The 20,579-nt window shown below is 54.5% G+C and overlaps 2 protein-coding genes across 2 annotated transcripts; both read right to left on the bottom strand.

Annotated features, from left to right (window-relative positions):
- Positions 1 to 7,911, bottom strand: DLL3 (delta like canonical Notch ligand 3). The gene is given in 9 exon segments (XM_057713672.1): positions 1 to 300; positions 302 to 407; positions 656 to 1,235; positions 2,791 to 3,013; positions 4,067 to 4,284; positions 5,188 to 5,430; positions 6,142 to 6,199; positions 7,055 to 7,336; positions 7,464 to 7,911. Coding segments are annotated over 9 exon segments (1,830 nt in total). The 5' UTR covers positions 7,533 to 7,911; the 3' UTR covers positions 1 to 249.
- A 4,463-nt stretch (positions 7,912 to 12,374) lies between these two features.
- TIMM50 (translocase of inner mitochondrial membrane 50) lies at positions 12,375 to 19,428 on the bottom strand. The gene is made up of 11 exons (XM_057713119.1): positions 19,275 to 19,428; positions 18,222 to 18,378; positions 17,668 to 17,699; positions 17,435 to 17,456; positions 15,918 to 15,976; positions 15,705 to 15,824; positions 15,159 to 15,263; positions 14,951 to 15,049; positions 13,824 to 13,980; positions 13,355 to 13,461; positions 12,375 to 12,584 (listed from the first exon to the last, which is right to left on the bottom strand). Exons 1-11 carry the CDS (start codon positions 19,380 to 19,382, stop codon positions 12,483 to 12,485), a joined length of 1,068 nt encoding a protein of 355 aa, XP_057569102.1. The 5' UTR covers positions 19,383 to 19,428; the 3' UTR covers positions 12,375 to 12,482.
- Positions 19,429 to 20,579: the final 1,151 nt, after the last annotated feature.

The following is a 20,579-nucleotide window of genomic DNA, read 5'->3' as shown; positions in this document are numbered from 1 at the left end:
AAGCATTAGAAAGGGCTACCCCTCCACCTCCCCTCCCTCTTCTCAGTGAGTGGAAATCAGTGGAGAAGCTCTGGCTGAGGCTCTGCACTGTGACCTGTGAGGCCCAAAGGTCATCCAAAGAGAAGATGCTAAGTAGCTCGAAACGATAGCAAAAGGGATGCAAGGTGGAACTAAATTAAGTCAAAAGTGAAAAATGGGCAAAGGACCTTCCAGAGACTCTACCCTGCTCACTTCACAGATAAAGGAGAGCTACGGGAAAAGCAAGGGCTGCCTCTGCCCAGCGTGCCCAATGTGCGCAGAGTGGGGAGACGTGGGTAACTACCTCCCGAGCATAGATGGAAGGAGCAGATACGATGTAAACCGAACGAGAGTCTCCATCTTCAGGGCGATTCCAATCTGAGGACAGGCTGAGGGAGGAAAACAGTAAGATCCAGACCCTTTAAATCCTTATATCTTGTTTTCCCACCCACCACGGCGAGGAACCCAAAGCCAACTAGGGGAATTGTGAAACGACCCAACCAGGAAAAGGTTGCAGCGGGATAAGAGAAAGGGACCAATCAGGAAGGCCCATCAAGGAATCAGACCAACTGCGTTAAGGAGATTGACGCAAGCAGCCTAGAGGCACAAGGCTTACGTCTGCGGTCAAGGCCCCCACCTCTGCCCATCTCCGGAACCTTCCTGCGTCCTCATGTTGTTGAGTGCATCAGGGAGCGCGTGGACCGATGGCTCCGGGGTCCCCGCCAGCAAGCGAGACCCAGTATCCCGGCCAGGGCCACGGCGTCGAACGTGGACCAGCAAGAGCGCAGCGCCGGCCAGGCCCGCGGCCACCAGCAGTCCCAAAGCCGGCAGCAAAAGGAAGCGCTGCGGGTCCCCGTGCTTCAGGCCTTGCGGAGCCACGGGCAGCGCGCCAGCGCCGTCGGGGTGGACCGGGAACTCGCACCGCGCGCCCATGTAGCCGGGCGCGCAGGCGCAGACGAGGCCGGAGAAGTGCGCGTAGCAGCGGCCGCCGTGGGCGCAGGGGCGCGCGGCGCACGGGTCGGCGCGCTCACGGCAATCGCGGCCGCCGAAGCCCAGCGCGCAGGAGCAGCGGCGCGCGCCGCCGCCCTCCAGGCAGGTGCCGCCGTTGGCGCAGGCGCGGCTGGCGCAGTCATCCAGGTCGTGCTCGCAGCGCGGCCCCGCGAAGCCGGCGCGGCAGCGGCAGCGCAGGGCGTGGCCCAGGTCCAGGCAGAGGCCGCCTGTGGGGAACCGGGCGTCAGGGGCGCGGCCCCGAGGAGGGGAAGGCCCCCAAGCCCGCCCGCGCTGCTGCTTCTCAGCCCGGTGACTGCCGTCCTCAGCTTTGCTCTGCGTCGCCTCTACCGTCTAACTCTAGGGCCAATCTCAGGGAGTTTGCCTGGAAAGCCGGCCCGCCTCTTCTTCCCCTGGTGAAGTCTTGGATTAACTCGGCCTCACGCCTCTTTGGTTCTCTGTGTCCCTGTCTCTTTTTGTCTCGGCTTTAACCGTACTGAAATAGTTAACAGTTCACGGAACGACAGGCTGGAACCTCCTGGCCTTTGCCCATACCTTCTCCCTTTTCCCGTCCTCCTTTTCTCCCATTCTTTTCACCTGTTCTCTTCTCGAGCTCATCCTCCAGGTCTGTGCTCAGGTGTCCCCTCCTCCAGAAAACCATCTGATTCTTCCTCCATCCCAGCCCTGCGCTCCCCCATCACAGCCCTGGCCACTGTGGGCTCCGTCTGAGGACGACTCTGTCTTCCCCTCTGGACTGGTACCCCTGTGTACCACTGCTGTGTCCCCAGTACCGCTCAGCCCAGACTGAACACTCAATAAGTGTTTTGGAGAGAATTAGTAATGTAACAAGAGTGCTCTAAGCCCTTCACATTCATGGTCTCCTTTAATATTTTAATATTTATGTCAAATCAGATCTCTCCACTGTTCAGAACACTCCTGTGACTCCACCTCACTCAGGGTAACACCAGAATCCTCCCCATTACCCATGAAGCCCTAAAGAATCTGTCCTGGTCACCTCCCTGACCTCATCTCACCACTCTCCCCTCACTCGCTCTGCTCCAACTACACTGGCTTCCCCGAGATCCTCAGCACACCAGGCACGTTCCTACCTCAGGGTCTTTGCAATTGCTCATCCCTCTGCCTGGAACATACTCTCCCCTCAGATCACTACATGGCTCCCTCCTACCTGCAGGATGGTCTTTCCTACCTACTCTAGCTAAAATGTCAACCTGCCACCCCATACACACTACTCCCCATCCCCCTTCTGGCTTTATTTTTCTTCTTTCTTTGTCTGTTGTTTTGTTTTGTTTTTGGCGGTGCCTCACAGCTTGCGGGATCTTAGTTCCCTGACCAGGAATCGAACCCATGCCCCCTGCAGTGGAGGCAGGGAGTCTTAACCACTGGACCACCAGGGAAGTCCCTCTTCTTAGTTTTTATCACCATCTAACCTCCGATATTTACTCATTGGTCTTCTTTATTGTCTCTGCTCCATCAGCTCTGTGAGGGTGCAGGTTTTCATCTCATTCCCTACTGTATCCCCAGAACAGGGCCTGACACATTAGATGCTCAACAAATATTTATGAGCTAAGAACATCACCTTGCCCGTTTTACAGAAGAGCAAACTGAGGCCAGGCAGGGGGGAGAATCACTTCTGCCAGCCACAAGAGGCAAAGCCAGGATCCCCACCCCGGACTGTGTGAGCCAAGCCCTGCTCTTGCCCACTGACCATGCAGGGACTCCCCCCTTCTCCCCCCACCCCTCACCCCTCTGTCCTCCCCACCTCACCATTCCGGCATGGCTGCAGGCTGCACCTGTCCACCCTCTTCTCACAATTGGAGCCTTGGAAACCGGGCGGGCAGTGGCAGATGTAGGCAGAGTCGGGGTCCGCGCCGCCCACACACAAGCCACCGTTGAAGCAAGGTCCATCCGCACATGTCACCCCGCTCACCTCACACCGCAACCCGTAGAACCCACGGGGACAGGTGCATTCGAAGGACCCCGGGGTCTCCTGGGCATGTGGGCAAGAGAACTTCGGATCAGCGTCTCCTTGGGATGAAATCCCATCCCCCTCCTCAGCCTTTTTTTTTTTTTTTGGCCGCGCCCCGCGGGATCTTAGTGCCCCACCAGGGATCGAATCCGTGCCTCCTGCAGTGGACGTGCGGAGTCTAACCCACCCGACCACCAGGTAGATCCGCCCCCTCCTCAGTTTTGCCTACTGGGGAACTGCTCCTTATCCAGTCCCACCTCCCAGGGTGTAGGGGCCTCACCAGGGAAGTCCCCAAGGCCAAGACAACCCCTCTGTTCCATGATTCCGGGTCTGCCCATCCAGCCCCACAGAGGGGAGGCTCTGCAGGCGCAGAGAGACCCCATTCCCACCTTTGCACCTTTGCTGCCACATGCTGCCCACCCTGTCTGCCCTGCCCGAGGCTGTCTGCGTAGCACAGGCCTAATTCCAGGTCCTAGCTCTAAGCCCACCTCCTCCATGCAGCCTTCCCTAGATCTCCCCTTCTCAACCCCTCCCCCTAACTTGAACGCTGAGTGCTTCTCACTGTCCTGTGATGGCAGTGTCCAGGTGACCCACACCAGGCTCTACTTCATCCCAGGCTTACTCCCATCACCACACCTGTGCTTCCCCCAGGCCACTGGTCTAGCTTCTCCAGTCACCTCCTGTCCGCCAAATCGGACTTCAGAAGCCCCAGCCCAGGCCCATTTTCAGGAAGCCTTCTCTGATGCCCGCCCATCCCTAATCTTCAACCCACTTGGCCCCAACACCCCTACCTTGAGCTCTGAGTTGTTCTCCACCCCATAGGTGGGGCAGTCTGTGGTCCCACATGATCCCTCACCATTCACACATCCACACCTTTAGGTGCCACCCACTGGGTCTGCTCTCCTCATCACCTCATCCTACTTCAAGGCCCCAGATACAGGCTGGACACTTCCAGGAAGCTCTCCCTGATAGCTACCCCCGGTCCCCCTCAGGCTGTTGTCTCATGGAGCCCCAGATAGGGGACTCCCTGGGTAAAGTACTGCCCAGGATGAGGTGGAGGGGGGTGATACTGACACTGCAGCTGCCCCCGTTGGCACACGGGTTCCCGTCACAGGGCCCAGGCCCGGGTACGAGGCATCCAGTGGTGGCAGAGGATGGGCCCCTGGGGCTGAGGCAGCTGCTGGAGGAGACGGGGATTGTGCAGAGGGGCCCAGTCCAGCCCTCCAGGCATCGACATTCATCAGGCTGCTCACAGAAGCCATGCTCTGGACTGCAGCCTGCTCGACATGCCACTATGGGGGAAGGAGAGGCAGAGGGAAGAGGAATATTGATGAAGGGCAGAGTCGGGAGGAAAGGAAATCAGAGAAATTTCTAAGCATTTTCCGTGCATCACTTGTTTCATCTTTGTGACTGACAACCCGATGGGCTAGATGGTATTGCAACTCCCAGTTTAAAGACAGGAAAACTGAGGTCCCAAGAGGCAGGGTGATTCGCCCAGCTAGGAAGTGGCACAGTGAGGATTTGAACCCAGACCAATGAGTTCCAGAGTCTCTGCTCCTGGAAGGAGAATGCAGTGGGGACTCCCAGGTCTGAGGCTGGAGAGAGGAGAATGAAGGAAGAGGGCTGAGGACTGAGGCGGGACCCCTGGCCTTTCAGGGGAAATGGGAGGGCCTGGGATTAGGGCAGGACTGGGAGGATCTAGATAAGCCTGGGAGTCCTAGGGGCTTCAGTGGGGCTCAGACATTGGGTTGGGGAATCCCAAGCTTTAGAATGCAGTGGGGTCTGGAGTGTAATCACAGGGAGGGAGGATGGTGGAACCCCTGGAGGGGATGGGAGGGGCTTCCAAAGCTCCTTAGTGGGGGTAGGGAAGAAAAATTAGAAGAGTTTTGGGGTCTGAGCATCTGGAAACGGGTGTGGATACGGGGATACAAGGATGGGAAACAGGTGTGGGATTCTTATTAGGGGAGTGAAGAGTGCTGGGAAGAGGAAGGGGGCTGGAGTGCGCAGGCAGGGCTGGAGAGACGTTTAGGGTCCTCGGTTTCCCTGAAAGTGGTAGCTGGATCGTGGGAGCGGGCTGAAGACCACGAGTGAAGCTGGGGAGGGGTTCTCGGGTCCCCAGTTCCCTGAAGAGGGCAACTAGGTTGTGAAAGGAGCCGGGCGTGACGGGACGGGATGGGGTTAAACACAGGACTCACGCGGTGCCTCGCACTCGTCCTCAGCCGGCGCGCAGGGGTGCAGTTCCGGGCCACACCGCGAGGGGGCTCCGCGCGAGCGGCAGAGGCGCGAGCACGCGGCCCCGACGGCCGGCGGCTCGCAGCGCGCGCGGTACGAGAAGCGCAGCTCCCAGGCGCCTGCGCGCTGTACGTCCCGGGCCCACGGGCCCCCGGCGACCAGGCGACGCCGGCCGGCCACGCGCGCCAGCAGGCTCCAGGCGGGCCCTGCGGGGAGAAGGGAGATGTGCTGGGGTGCGGCCGCCTCAGTCTCGGGATGGAGATGGAGCGCGCCGGCTCGTATTCTCCCTGCCCATCTTAACGAGGCCAAAACGCCCCTTTTGAGTACTGAGAATGGCAGTTGCTTAGCGAGGCTGCAAACTCCCCTAATGCGCCCTGGGATCTTTGATGATGCAATCCCTATCACCATCATGATGATAACAGTTCTCCCATAGAAGCCGAAATGCCCCTGTATTTTGCCCCATAATCTTTGTATATTAGTTATGAGACCCCTAACACCCTGGGACATATGATATCCCTATATAGCCAAGGGGCAATGGCAGGTCTTTGAAGTGAGGTCAAAACACCCCCAAATGGTGCCTCGGGAGGGCCTTATATAGCACCAAAGTCCCCCTCGAATTAAGGTTAAGATCATCCCATATCCCTCCCTGAAACCTCTCTGGCGAAACTGCAACATCGCAAAGGGCTCCCGAGGCCCTCTGTATGGACAAGGTGACAGAACTTTGCATACAAGAACCAGAAAGTAACTCATATTGTACCCTGGGTTCTCAAAATCAGATGGTGACAGAGCAAAACTGTGAAATGCTAAATCCTGCTCTGCTGGCTTCATTTCCAAGATAGTAAGAGAGCTTCTTCCCCTCTTCCCCTACCCCCAGCCCCCACACTCTACACCGAAGTCCCAGAACTGAAGACCCTCACCTCCAATCTGTTCTCCTAACTCCTCTCTCCAGGTTTCAATGATGAGAGAGAAGGTGCCCTGGTTGGGTGGAGGAAGGTGAGGAGGAAAGAATGAACACAATGGTCAGGGCAGGTATTGGATGAAGGACAGACTTTAGGGGTAAAGAGTAATGACCATTCCAGGGACCAGACAGGCAAGGGACAATTCCCAGAGGGACAGGCCCAGGGAAGAAATGACTGTTTTGGCTTTCTTTATTGAGTGCTTACTATGTGGTAAGCACTATTCTCAAGATACCTGGTTGAATCCCTCAAAAGGGACCACTGTAATGTACCATGATGATCCCATTTTACAGATGAGGAAACTGAGGCTGGAAAAGGGAAAGTCACTTGCCCAAAAGGATGTGTCTAGAATTCAAAAACAAGTCTGTTCACCTTTATGCTTTGGGGGTTGTGGGATGGGAAATAGGATTTTGGAGGTGAAAAAGTCATGGATACAAGCCCCTACTGGAAGGTCTGAGAAGAGATAAGGTGAGAGGATATTGGGGATCCTCAAGACAGAGTGTGGAAGGGTTCCTAAGTGCAAGGGAATTTGGTGATAAAGATGAGGATACCAGTGTTTAGTGATCCCCAAGGAACAGGGGGAGGGTTCTGTGAATTGAGGATTTCTAGAAGGTGAGTTTGGAGTTCTGGGAATTCGGGGTTCCAGGTGAGCAAGGCTGGGATTTGGGATCCCTAGAGGGCAAGGTGGAGTCAGAAAATTTGGATTTATGGATAGGGTTTATGGGTCTGAGAATGTAGGATTCCAGATGATAGAATTACTGGGAATTTGGAGTCCCTGGTGGGCAGGGGTGGGGTCTTGGAAGGTGGAGGGCAGATGGCAGTCGAGGGTTGGGCAAGGCCCTCAGCACGAGAGTGCCCAGGGTTACGGTCTCACCGGCCAGGCGTCCCGGAAGGGCACGCGCATGAGGCCGTCGGGCAGCGGCAGGTCAGGCGCTGGTGCTCCGGGCTGCGCAGCGTAGACCGGTCCGCGCGCACTCAGCGCCGCGCCCAGGGTGCACGGAGACTCGGCGGCCTCCTCGGAGATCCCTGGCCTCAGGCAGACCCTGAAGAAGAGACGGCAGGGGCCCGCAGCCTTGCAGGGGGACCGCGGGGCGCCCGGGCCTGGTCCCGGCCCGAAAGAGTGGATCTGCAGCTCGAAGACGCCGGCCGGCCCTGCCTGGGGCGGAAAGGGGTACAGGGTGAGGGGACCGCGGGGACCCAGGCGTCTCATCTTCCCCGCGTCCACTCCCCAAGAGCCCCGGGTCGCACTCCTTCCCATCCACCCTTTCCACTCCGGCTCTGACCTGGGGAAGGAAAAAAAGCGCCAGGATCACCGTCGGGGAGAGGAGCTGGGGCATCTGCGCGGCGACCATGGCCTTCCGGAGGTCTTGGGAGCCGCAGCTGCTGGCTCAGGAGCCTTATATCTGAGAGGACAGCTCCGCCCCTTCGGGCAGCCGCGGGCTCCAGGGGACCCTAGGGGAGGAGGTCGCAGGGGAAGGAAAGCGTGCTGGAGAAACCGTGAGATGGTGTCGTGGCCACAGGCAATGTAGTGAGTGATCTTATATGCGATTGTGGGCACAATTTGTGCGGCTGACGATAAGGTGGGGTTGGGGGATTAAGCTTGTGTGTGAGCTTGGATATGATTTTAAGACTCTGTGAGTGTGTGTGTGGCGTGGGCAAGAGCTACTGGAGAGTGTACATGACTGTGATTGTCTAGGTGAGATTGTGTGGCTCCACGTGTGCCTGAAATTGTATATGGTTAAGCCTCTTTGTGAGGTTGTAAATAATTCTAAGACTCTGTGTGTGTGTGTGTGTGTGTGTGTGTGTGTGTGTGTGTGTGTGTACATGCATGCATACACCTGCATGGGAGGATGGAGATGTACATGATTTCAATGATTTCCTGGTTGTGTGACTTTTTGAGATTGTGTGGCTGTGTAGGTGCTTCTCTGTGCAGGCATATGAATGTGTGTGCGCTCCTGGACCACTGTGTGTAGTCGTGGGGAACCTGTAACTTTCTGGTCTGTGCAGGTGCCTCCAGGTGGTTGTGTGTGTTTGTGTGTGTGGTAAGGTCTGTGCAAGGCTGTGAATGACTGAGGGTTTGTGTGTAAAGGAGACTGGGTGTGGGAGGTCCATGAATGTAGCCCTGTGTGGATATGATGAAGATCCAGTGTTCTTTGTGGACGTGTGTGTGCGCGCGCGCACGCATGCATGCATGCTCAAGTGTGTCCTCCTCCCCAAAACAAAGCCACCCTCCCAAACCCCGCATCACGGAGGCACCAGACGCCAGGGCGAGGGGCACCCGCCTCAGAGGGGGCTCCCAGCTGTATGTAAATGCCGCCATCTGCCGGGCGGCTGCACCCCTCCCCCTTTGGGCCGCAGCTGGGCTGCCCGTTTGGCCTCCGGAAGGTGTGAGGAGCAAATGGGCAGGAAATTCTGTCCTCACGGATCAGGGGCCCGCTTCCTCACTCCAGGATGAATGAGGGAGGGGGCACCCCGCGCCCTCCAGAAGCCCCTTAGTATTCCAGGACCACCGCAAGGAAGGCCAGTTAGAGCAGATGTTCCAGCCCTCTGGTCACAATCATTTACTCTGTGCCAGGTGCTGAGCAAAGCCCTTTAGATTTAGTAAACTTTTTCCCCCCAGAATAAAAAAAATTTGACACTTAGAAGCTAATACTTATGGGGGAAATACAGGTTCAATTATATACATGCATATTTTTCTTTTGGAGAAGGTACTCAATAAAGCACAGCCCAGTAGAGCCAGGCATACAGTAAGTGCTCAGTCATTTTTAATGAATGAAAGAACTCAATCTAAACAGTTTTCTCGTAATCCTGAGGATGGGAGTCATGGAAGGATTTTGAGCAGGGGAGGGCCATGGTCAATTGTGCAGAACATCACAGGTTCCTTTGCACAGGTTTTCCTTCTACTTGATATATTCTTTCCACTTCCTTCTTTATTTAATTCGGTTCTTTCTATTCAGACTTCACCTCCTGTAGGAGGCCTTCCCTAACACTCCCCAAGGGGGTCAGGCACCTCTCCTGAGTTCCCACAGCCCCTGGGGACACTGCTATCCCAGTCCCAACCACTCTGGCCTATGAAGTCTTTCTAAGCACAAATGTGACCAGGTCCCTCTCCTACAGACTCTTCCATGGCTCCCCAGTGCCTTCCAGCTTCTGAGATTCTAAGGTTGACATGTAAAGCCCTCCCTCCACATCCGCCTACTCAAACAGGTTCTGTGGCCCCAAAGCATAGAGCCAGACTTTGTGGACCAGTTATTGGGATGCAAATTAGGCCCTGAACTGGGGTAGGCGGAGTGAGCCTCCCATCATAGGAAATATTCAAATGGAATTTGGACACCCATTAGAAGCTGTGAGAGAAGACAAATTCCTGCCATGGATAACTGGGAAGGTAACAGATTCCAGGTGTGAGATATCGCAAAACTTTTAAAGATCATAAAAAGAGCCAGCCTTTATTGAGGGTTTCTGCCAGGCATGAGTGTTTCATGTGAATTCTCGTCTGTATTCTTTTTGGCTATTTAGGACTTTTTTTATGTGCCCACCTGAGAATCCACAGAAGGCTATGCTGAGGTGACATTTGAGCAAAGACCTGAAGAAGGGGAGGGAGTAAGCTGTACGGATCCTGGAGAAAAAAAAAAAAAACATTCCTTGCAGAGGAAAAGCAAGTGCAAAGGCCCTGGGGTGACCATGGCTGGCACACCCAGATATCCCCAGGGGTTGCCTCATTTCATTCTTGTCTCTGCTCAAATACACCCTCCCAAGAGGGCTTCCCTGACTGTTCCATTCAATCTAAAACAGCACTCCAGTCCCCAAACCACTCTATCTCCTTACCATGCTTTTCTTTATGCATTTGTTTTACCCTGAGAAATATCTGACCATTTTCTGTCTCCTCCATGAGAACATCAGCTCCTTGAGGGCAGAGCTTTTTCTCTAGTTTGTTCACAAATACACCCTCATGCTTAAAATGAGGCCTGGCAGTCACTACTTAGGAAGTATTTGTTGAGTAAGCAAATGAGAGGTACTATTATTAACCTCTAATGTATGAGCAAACTGAGATGCTTAAGATCTTGCCCAGGGTCACTGGGCTTGCGAGTGGCATGCAACCTGGGATTTGGGTCCCTGCAAATATATGCCTTAACACTGGCCCAATCCTGCCCACTGGATGATGCCCTGATGCAGCCCTAGCACTGAGCATGATATAAACATCCTAGTCCACGTCCCGTAAGCAGACTGTCTTGGAGGTCACCTGGCACAAGTCAAACCCTCTCCTCCTCTCCAGCTTTGAGCAGGTATGACCTGACAGCACCATCCCTGAAACAGCATAGAGGTGGGAAGAGGCCCGGGGAAACCCACTGGACACTGAAACACATGCCACCCAGAGTGCTAGCTTTAACCCCCAGGGCCACAGGCTAGTGGACATACTTCCTTTCATGCCCCGTGGGTGGACAGATCTGAGTCACATTTCAAAAGGCTCCTCTGAAGGTTCAGTGGGTCACCTCCTGTGGTAGGCAAGCACTCACTTGTGGTGGCTCCATCCACAAACCACTCTTCCCAGGATCACGTTCCCCAAATACATTGCTTTCAGATAGGAGTTTCCCAACCCTGAAAGCTACATGCAAAGAAAGCACAGGCCCCTCAATCCTGCAGATGCCCTCAAACTAGGGAGTCTGAGGTTATCCGGAAGCTCTTTCCTGGATTACAAATGGTATACCTCAAGGTGGGGGTGGGCGTTGTAAATTTTAATTATTTGTGGACAACTGTGGGCCTTTAAAAAAAAAATTTACAGTTCAGAAGTTCAATCTGGCCCACAGTTTCAAGTGCATTTTAATTATTTTACCAGGGAAGGGCTTTTAAAGATGTTTAACTGGTACTAGCACTAAATGCTGGCTGGAACAGGGCGGGCTGGGCCAGCCAGGGGGGCTGCCAAAATGGTACCAGATATTTCAGTCTGTGAGGGACCAACATGGCCTGGTAACAATAAGCCCCACTGAATATACATACAGCCTGAGCATGAAGTGTCCCATTTACTCCTCAGTCTACTAAGACAGGCATCACCATTGCCCCCATTTTAGAGATGAAGAGAGAGAGGCAGAGAGGTGCATCCAAGGTTTATACAGCTACCGTCTGAGGGCCTCCATGGAGGGCCTCACTCAGCCTTCAAGCCTAGCCTATAAGGTAGGTACTATCATTTCACAGATGTGGAAACAGAGGCATGAGAGGGGAAATAACTTGCTCATTTGCTTGTGATCACACAAGTCGGGAAGTAGTAGAGCTTGGATTTGAACTTGGATTTGGGAATTACTGAAGAGTCTGGAGGGACCTCCCTGGCTGTCCAGTGGTTAAGACTCTGCGCTTCCACTGCAAGGGTGTGGGTTTGATCCCTGTTCAGGGAACTAAGATCCTACATGCTATGCTGCACAGCCAAAAAACCCCAAAACAAAAGTCTGGAACTCACACTCAAATAATACCCAAATGTGCTGTCCAGTGCAGGAGCCAGGAGTCACGTGTGGCTATTTAAATTAAAATGAAACAAAATTAAAAATCTCATCCCTCTGTTTCCCTTGCCACATCTCAAGTACTCAATGGCCCCGTGAGGGCACTGGCTGCTGTATTGGACAGTGCAGATACACAACACAGGGTAAACGTTGTGGAAAGTTCCATTGCAGAATGTTGCTTGTCTGTTTCAGCTAGGAGCCAACATTTTAAAATTGGGAGATTTAATACAATATAAACACTCCCCTTCCTGACTTCAACTGAAAAATCAGAATATCAAGCAACTCTAGGCCCACCTTCCCACAGGGCCACAGCCAGTAGAGCCGAGCAGCAGCTGCCCCCTTGAGTTGGGGCGGTCTCTGGTCCACCAGAGCCCCATGGGCCCATACGTCACATCTTTATATGGCAGCCTGCGGCTACCTGTCTTTCAACCCCACAGTGCCGTCCTCTCTTCTCTTTTCCACAGGGAATCTGGGGTCAAAGACGGAGATGCACTTTTGCAGATCATGCGGCACACGGGAAGACACGGGCAGGGCAGGGCCCTACCCAGGTTTTCAGATTCCCAGGCCAGAGTTCAAAACCAACCCTGATCCACCAGAGTGCCCACTCTGTGCTCGGCAGCTGATCAGCCACTGTGGGATGACGCCCCTAGGGTCCTGCACTGCGCCCTCATGCCCCCATCTGGAGACTCCCCGGACACAGGAGTGTGGCGTCTGGGATGAACTTTATTGGACGTGTGGTTGCCCAAGCTGTGGTCTGGGAGCACTGGGCCTAGGGCCCAGAACCCAGGTACTGAGTTTGAGGAGGCCCAGAGGTCAGGGCTGTTTGGAGCGAGGCCACAAGCGGCTGGTGAGAGAGCCAAAGAAGAGGTTCTGCTTGCTGGATTTGGAGAGCTCGGCCAGGCGTTGCTGCTCCTCCTGGAGTTGGGGGGCAGATGGAGAGGAAGAGTCAGCCCAGGGATCACCTTCCTTAAACCTCTGCCCAGCCCAGACACACGATAAGCCCAGACCCTAAGGACTCAGATCAGACACTGGCAAAAGCCAGCTTTGAGCCACAAAAGCTCCGACTCAAATCCCAGGGGGCCCGTCCCCTGAACCCTGGGAACCTATCCCAGGCCCTACACTGGACCACATCATCTTGCTCCCTAAGCCCCCAGTTGCCCACTCTTGAGCCCTAAGACACCTGTCTGGATGCTAAGGGATCCCAGGCTCAAATCTCCAGGGATTCCTCCTTTGGGTACTCAGGAGCTCCAGCCAGGAACACAACCCCAACCTGGGCCTAGACTCCTGGGAATCTCTTTCTCAGACTCAATCCATATTCTTATCCCCACTTACAAAACAGAGGATCACACCAAAGTCATCAGAACTCCTTGCCCAGATCCTTGGGCCAAGTGTCCAAGGATTCCTCTTCCCAGACCTGATCCAAACCCCCAGCCCACAAGATACCATCACAGTCTTCGGACCTATCTCAAATGCTTGGTGTTTCCTGCCTCCTGTCTTCAGAGCAGGCTGCAGGATCAATTCACCCCTCATTACAAGGGCTCTCTGGGACGGGTGGTGTGCAAGAGAAGGCAGTTGCTCAAGGTCACACAGCCAGAGTGGAGACAGGCTGCTCCAGGGCTCCTTGTTCAGGAGCCCGGGGAACTGACGTCATGCCCACTACCCACACTGGAGATCTGAGCACTCACCTGCTCTAGCCGGCTTTGCCGCTGTTTGAAAGCCTCCAGCGGGTCTTCCTCCAGGGCGTAGTGCTCCAGCACGGTTCGGACATCCTCCACACCATTCAGAGCAATGGCTGTAGGCACAGCAGGTAGGGGTCAGCCAGGCTGAAGGCCAGAGGCAGGGCCCGCAAGGGTAAAAGTCAGATGGGGGTGTGTGTGTGTGTGTATGTTGCGGGGGAGGGGGTCGGAGCTACGCAGAACACTTCTCAGCAGTCTAAAAGGACTCCCTTGGACATTCCCGGGCATCCCCTCAACATTCCAGAGGAGCTTCCCAACATTCTAAGGAGCTTCTAAAGACTGCAAGATGCTCATGGATGTCCTGCATTGCAAGTCCCCAGTTTTACATTAAAAACAAGCCAGAATCAAGCATCTATCATTCCTCTTAAGCGTCAATGGCTCCAGGGTCAGAGGCCAGGAGGTCAGGGGTCAGCCTCACTCTTGAGGAAGGCAGACAGGTCCAATAAGACCCGGTCATCAGAGTTGCCATCCCAGGGCCGCAGGGCGACACCGTTGTAGGGCTGTAGGCTGAAGGCTTCCTTCTTGCAGTCCACGACTACTACTCGGGCTGGGTCCCGATTCAGACACGAAATGTCCTGGAAGTAGGTGATAGGTCAGGTCAAGGTCTGTGCCCCTTCCCTTCCCGCTAGGAACCCACCGAGGGAGACGGGGGTGGACAGACAGACCACACATGCACTTGTTATCACACACTGGGATCATGATGACAGGGCCTCTCAAAGACCAGGCTGGGATGAGAACATCAAACCTAGCAGCGAGTGGGGGAGCTAGTCACACAGACTCCTGAACCCAGGGCCTGGTGCACAGGCAGGCTGATTCGGAGGTTCCCTGGGGAGGGAGGTGAGCACTTGTGTATTTAATCACTGCCCCAGGTGAATATGACAAGTTGCAGGTTTGTGGACCTCTCACAGATAAAGGTACAGACAGATCCACAGCAACACACAAGGAGTCACACAAAGACAGTAGTCCAGACAGACCCTTCAAAACCCTCATTCACAGCCCATGTCCTTCTGAACCTTGAAAAACTACAAAGACCCCCAGACCCACCAAGACACTGTCAGAAACCCAACAGACACCGAGATCCATGGATACCTGGACAATGACCCACAAAGAGACCCATTCACAGCCCCAGAGACTCCTCAATCCCTGGATATATCACTGGTCACAGCGATAGACCTCAAGTCAAACAAATCCCAACACAGTCTCATATAAACTATTACAATTACACAGTCCCAGAGATACTCAGCTTCAGACACAGAGACAAAAATCCACTTCCAAACCTCATGTCCCTACCCTGTACTCCCAACTGTTTTCTTTGGAGAGACCCCATTTACCCCTGCTCCGACTCCCAGATTCTGGGACAGAGAAAAGGTTGTAGAGGCCCAGCCCAGGCTGGTGTCCTGCCAGAATCAGACCTGGGGCAGAACAGAAGCAGCCAGTTGCTTTTCAACCAGAAACAGGCTGAGGCTGGGGTCAGAGCTAGGTCCTCTTTCCCTTGAGAAGTGCCTCCCCCAACCCCAGAGCCCCACCATGGCCCCCACATGGCACCTTCACATGGTGCCCATCCATGTATCTCGTGGCGTCCCGGAACAGGCGGTAGGAGATGAAGCCGTGGGGGTCCACGCTGTCAATGAGTGGAAAGGCAGTCTGGGGGGTGGGGGTGGGGGGGAGAACAAGGTCAGGCTAAGCCCCGGCCCTGCAGTTCTCCCTCGCCTCCTGCCATGTGGACCATCCCGCCCTTGCCCTGGGGCCTCACCATGCCAGTCTCCGACGTAAAGATGACTATTTCATACAAAGGGGCGAGCTGTTGGAATAAGGTCTCGATGCCTGGACGCTTCTTAAACCTCCAACCAGTGGCCAGCTGGAAACACAGTGAGAACAGTTAAATACTGAGACCCAGAGGCCTCTGGAGCCCCAGGAGGACGAAGACACAGTCTGGGGGATTCCCGGAACCAGACTGCTCTCCCCTCCCCCTCGTCTCTGCGGCTCTCGGAGGGGTTCAGGAGCACATGGCTGTGACTGAGGCTCTAGGAGTCTAGAGGATCTGGGTCCCACAGCAACAGCTGACACCCCTATAGTACTTACTGTATGCCAACGTACACTTACAACCCACATGCTGGGGAGTAGCACAGTTGAGGAAAGCGAGGCAGTGAGGGGTGATACCTCTTCCCAAAGATCACGGAGCAGAACTGGGGCTGAACCCCAGCCTGGCTCCAGAGTCTACGCTCTTAACCACATCATCACAAGCTGGCCACCCAGGCCTATCTGGTGTCCCCAACCCGCTGCCTTCCCCAGGACACACCGACCACTCAGGGTGCAAGAGGACACCAGTGAGCTCCAAGACCAGTGTGTACGGTGGTTGGTAGTACGGCTCCCGCAGAGGGTCTGGGAGAAGGCAGGGGCTGGTGGGCTCAATGATCATCTGTGAAAAGGGGACAAAATGGGGGCAACTCAGACAAGGAGGTAGGAGGCTGGGGGTGGAGGGGTAGGGACTGGGCCCAGGGCTCCTGCTCACCTGTCTATAATCTTTGAAATATTTGTATGTCCGGCGCAACTGCTGTACCAGAATTGGATCTAGGAGAACACCAGGGCACAAAGGGATTCCAAGATAAGCTGCTGCTCAACCTCCCGGACAAACCACGGGTTTATTTACCTACCAGATACAAACAGGTCTACATACCCACCCGGTTTGAAACAGCTCATTTCCAAGTACAAAGGTAAAAGGCAATGACATAACTGCCAGGTAGGAACAAATGTTTTATTCACCTGTCAAGTTTTAATCTGAATACTTATATCCACATACCACCCCAGGTATAAAATTTAGGATGTTTATACATCTGCCCATTTAAGTCCCACATACACATAAATAAATCTGCTGCCGCTATGCTGACAGTAGCCCATTTTGAACCTCTAGGTTTGCAGATGTGCCTGCTTTAAGCAAGTATGTGGAATCTAGTTAAGCCAGGATACATACATACACACATCTGTATACTCTAAACTAGTGGTTCTCAACTAGAAGCAGTTTTGTTCCTCACTTCCCAGGAAACGTGGCAATGTCTGGAGACATTTTTGACGGTCACAATAGTGGCATCTCGTGGACAGAGGCCCAGGATGCTGCTGAACATCTTACAGTGCACAGAACACTCCCTACAACAGAGGATAACAGGATCTAAAGCGTCAACACGGCAGAGGGCGACAAATCCTGGTTTAAACGAATACACAAAATCCAGTCTAAAACAGAAATCTTACATGACTACCTATTTCAATACAATATTTGTAGTGCAGTTAAACTACTACCTGTGGGCCTGCCTTTTTGAAACCAAAATATCAAAACACCACGTAAGCTAGTATAAACACGTACACTTTAAACCTACAGGTTTACCCGCCCAACTTAAATCAGTGTACTGACTTGTTTAAACTAGTATGATTCTACATCTGCCCACTTAAAACAGCGTACTTACCTACCTGCCTAGTTTAAAACAATCAATGTACTAACACGCCAGTTTGCAAATACCCCCAGCACAAACAAGTGGCTTTCTGGACCTACCAATTTTACATTTCTCTTGGGAAAGACCACGTGTGACAGAATTGACAACTACTCTCGACTATCCAGTTTGTCAGAAACTTCCTAAAAGTTGGTTAATTAGAAAGGGGGAGGAAGGAAGCAGGCATTGTTTTGGAAATGAGCTGGATGGGGTAGGGGCCTGGTGGGAAAAAAAGAGGCTGTTATAAAGGATGGGGTGAGGGGCTGCAGATGCTCTGATCTAAGGCACAGGAAGCCATGTGTCTGGCGATAGAAAGCCCAGTGCTCTGCAAGCACTCCCGCCCACCCAGGATTCCCCTCCCCCACCTGCCCCTGACCATCTGCTTCAGGCTGAGGGGCCAGGGAAGGGGACTGGAGTTTTGTATGCCCCTCCCCCCAAGCCATCCAGCTGCTGACTCCCCCACTTCTCAATGGAAGGGGGGACACCAAATAGGGAGGGCACAGTAGGAAGGGTCAGGGAACCCCAGAATCTGTGCATGTATACTCACCATTGTCGAATTCATCAGGAATCTAGGAGGCAGAGAGAAAAATGGAGGGTTTGGGATGGCAGAGGCAGAACTCCATCACACCCAGAAAAGGAATCTCCAGAACCCTGGGAGTAGGCAAAGGTCCCTGAGAGGGAGGGGTTCACCCCAGACCAGAAATGAGCCTGAATAGGCCAAATGCGAGGAGACCCACAGGATGGACCCATGGTAATGCCTCTGGTCTCTCTCCCGCTCACCTTGGCACCATTTTCATCCACAGAGTTGTTTCCTGCAAGGGAGATAGTGAGGAATGAGTGGACTGAGGCCTGGCCTCCTGGGTTTTAAGGAAGGAAGAGGGCAGGGGGCCTAGCCTCCTGGGTCTGAGGGAAGGGGGCTAGAGGCATGGTGTCCTGAGAGAGAGGAGGGGCTGACAGCCAGGATACCTGGGCCTCGGAGACAAGAAGGGCTGGGCCAGGGTCTCCTGGGTCTCTGAAGACTGAAGGGACTAGGGGGAGGGCTGGAGTTTTGGGTCCTGAGGAAAGAGGTAGCTTGGGGGGCTGGTTCCAGCCTATCCTCCCTCCTCTTCCAACTGACTCCCTATAGCTTAGTGGAGGAACCAACTAGAAAGAGTAGAACCTTGAGTAGAGGAGTAGTAGGGAGACGTCCCTCCTTTCCAAGTTCTGGCTGGCTGCCCTATTGAGGGAGGAGCCAGGGAAGGAAGACGGGTGAAGTCCTTAGGGGAAATAGGGGGAGGTTACCCAGTAAATAGAGGGCCAACAGAACAAAGCTGGTGGACAGGGATGTCCCTCACCGAAGATACAGATGACGCTCACAGTCCCACCAGCCCCGAGCAGCCCAGCAAGCCACAATGCAATTTTTTTGGCATAGCTGGGACCCTCCGAGCTCCTCTGCTGCTGAGACCCCTGGGCCTGGGCCTTAGTGCCTGCTCGGCTCCCAATCTCTGCAACCTGCAATTGAGAGGGGGTGGGTTGGCCAAGAGAGAAGAGAAAGAAGGTCAGGCTGATGCTGGCACCCTGGTCTGAGAAGAATCAAGGTTGGGAGCCAGTAAACAGACACCCACGTGGCCTCCAGGCGTTGCATCCCTGGAGGGGCAGGCAAGAGACTGGATCTCTCAGAAGGATCAAGAACTAAACTGTCTGGGGCCAGGATCCCAGGGGTCCAAGAGTTGACAAGCTGGGTGCCCAGGATCCTAGAGGCAAAAGATTGGAGGGCCTGGAGCCGGGAAAAGCAGGGCAGGGAGATATGAACAGGGAGCCTGGCTGAACACTGGGATTCCTGGAACAACGCAATAAAGGGCACGCAAGGGGATAGGATGGGGAGTTAAGTCCTTTGGACGCCAGAGGCTCACCGTAGCGGGGTTTGGAAGGGGAAGGAATGGGAGCGGGGCCAGAGGAGCAATTGCTTGCTGGGGCTTGGGGACGTAGGGCACGGAAATAATGGAACTGGAGATGAGAATGACGGGGTCTCTGTCAAGATGCAGATAGGTCGAATCAGAAGCCCCAACATCTACCTCACCACCACCACCACCGCGGGGAAAATACCCGCAAGGCCAAGCTAAGCCTCTAGCCTCCCGGGCCCCTCCCCCTCCCCCGGCGCCCACGTGGGGTCGAGGAAGTGGGATCCAGGGGAGGTGGGGTCCAGAGGACGCACTTGAGCCCCCAAGCATCAAGCCCGGCGAAGAAAGCGCTGCCTTCCCCGGGAAGCAGAGAAGAGACCCGAAATGCGGGCGGAGTTCCATCCAGCACCCTGAGGTGCTGCGTCCCAGAACCTCCGGGCGGCGGCGGTCCGCCCAGAACTCCGGGAAGGAGCCCCAGCAGCCGGGGGCCACCCGGATCCCGCTCACCTGGTCCGGGGCCCGAGGGGGCGGCGTCGCAAGCCTAGCGCACAACCCCCGCGCGCCTTGCCGGAGCCCGCTCCGCAGTCGCAGGATCAGCGCCGCCGAGGCCGCCATCTTGCGCTGACGCCACGCGGCCCCGCCCCGCACGCTCCCCTCCCCGCCCCGGCCCGGGGCCGCGGCCAATGGTGCTGCAGGGGTGGGGCTGGTGGACGGGAGCCCGAGAGAGGCAAAGGGTTGCGGGCGCCCTGCCGCCGGCGCTCCTCCCGCTGAGACCGGGAGTCACCCGGCGCCACGCCCGCCCCCCGAGGACGTTCTACCGCCCTTGCCACAGGACTGGGCGGGACACCCACTGCTCTGAGGTCAGGCTGCAGCCCTAAGGGACCCAATGGTTCCTAACACTTAAAAGCCACCTGCGCACACCTTCTTCCTCACGTGCGGCCGGGAGACCTCATTCGTCTTCCCTCCTGTTCTCTGAGCCCCTTTTCGCCCCTCCTTCCGAGGGCTTCTTAAAATGGGTCTGGAAAGCCAGCTAGTTTCGTGGAGGCTCAGCCAAAGGAACCCCTGCCGGTATCTGCGGGCTCGGGGTACTGAGAGGAAATCCATGAATTAGAGGCTACAGGACCATGATGAATCTTTCTCCAATTATTTTGAGAGGCAAACAAGTCTGATACTGTTTATGTAAGCTTTATAAACATGCAAATCACCACACAACACTTAGGGATAAATACTAAGGTAGTAAATATACGAAGTTATGCAAAAGACACAGGATTCAGGGTTGTGGTTACTTCTGGAGGGGAATGGACTGGGTGTGCTGCTGAAGCGGGTCAGTCCCATCTGGTACACATATGGTTCCTAAGCTGGGTGGTGAGGACATGGGTGCTCCTGACAGATCTTTTAAACATCTCAACTATAATAGTTTATATTACATACGTAAAAAGACACGTGAATATCACACAAGGAAAGTGAAGGAGGGCCAGGTACTAAGCCCCATTCTCTATACTGCTCCCCATCCCCACGCCCAAGGCCTTAGACAAGCTACAGCAATTCTGGTGTCACTGCTACGCCGGCTCAAGAGAAAAGACCATCAAATGCTGCAGCCTGCACCATAGGAGGAATTTAGGTTTCCTGAGGGATACTGACTGATTTTTACTTAACATAACTCAAGCATGAGTAAGATGTAACTTTGTCAATCACATGGCAGGCTCTGTTCCAATAATCTCTTTCCAATGTCTTCTTATATTTACATTCAACAGCCCTCTGGGTTAAGGAGCATCATTTTCTAGATGGGGAAACTGAGGCTTTCATAGGACT

The sequence above is a fragment of the Hippopotamus amphibius genome, chromosome 16, assembly GCF_030028045.1.
Source record: "Hippopotamus amphibius kiboko isolate mHipAmp2 chromosome 16, mHipAmp2.hap2, whole genome shotgun sequence".
In the NCBI taxonomy this organism is placed as follows: Eukaryota; Metazoa; Chordata; class Mammalia; order Artiodactyla; family Hippopotamidae; genus Hippopotamus; species Hippopotamus amphibius.
This window is presented reverse-complemented; position numbering and strand designations above follow the sequence as displayed.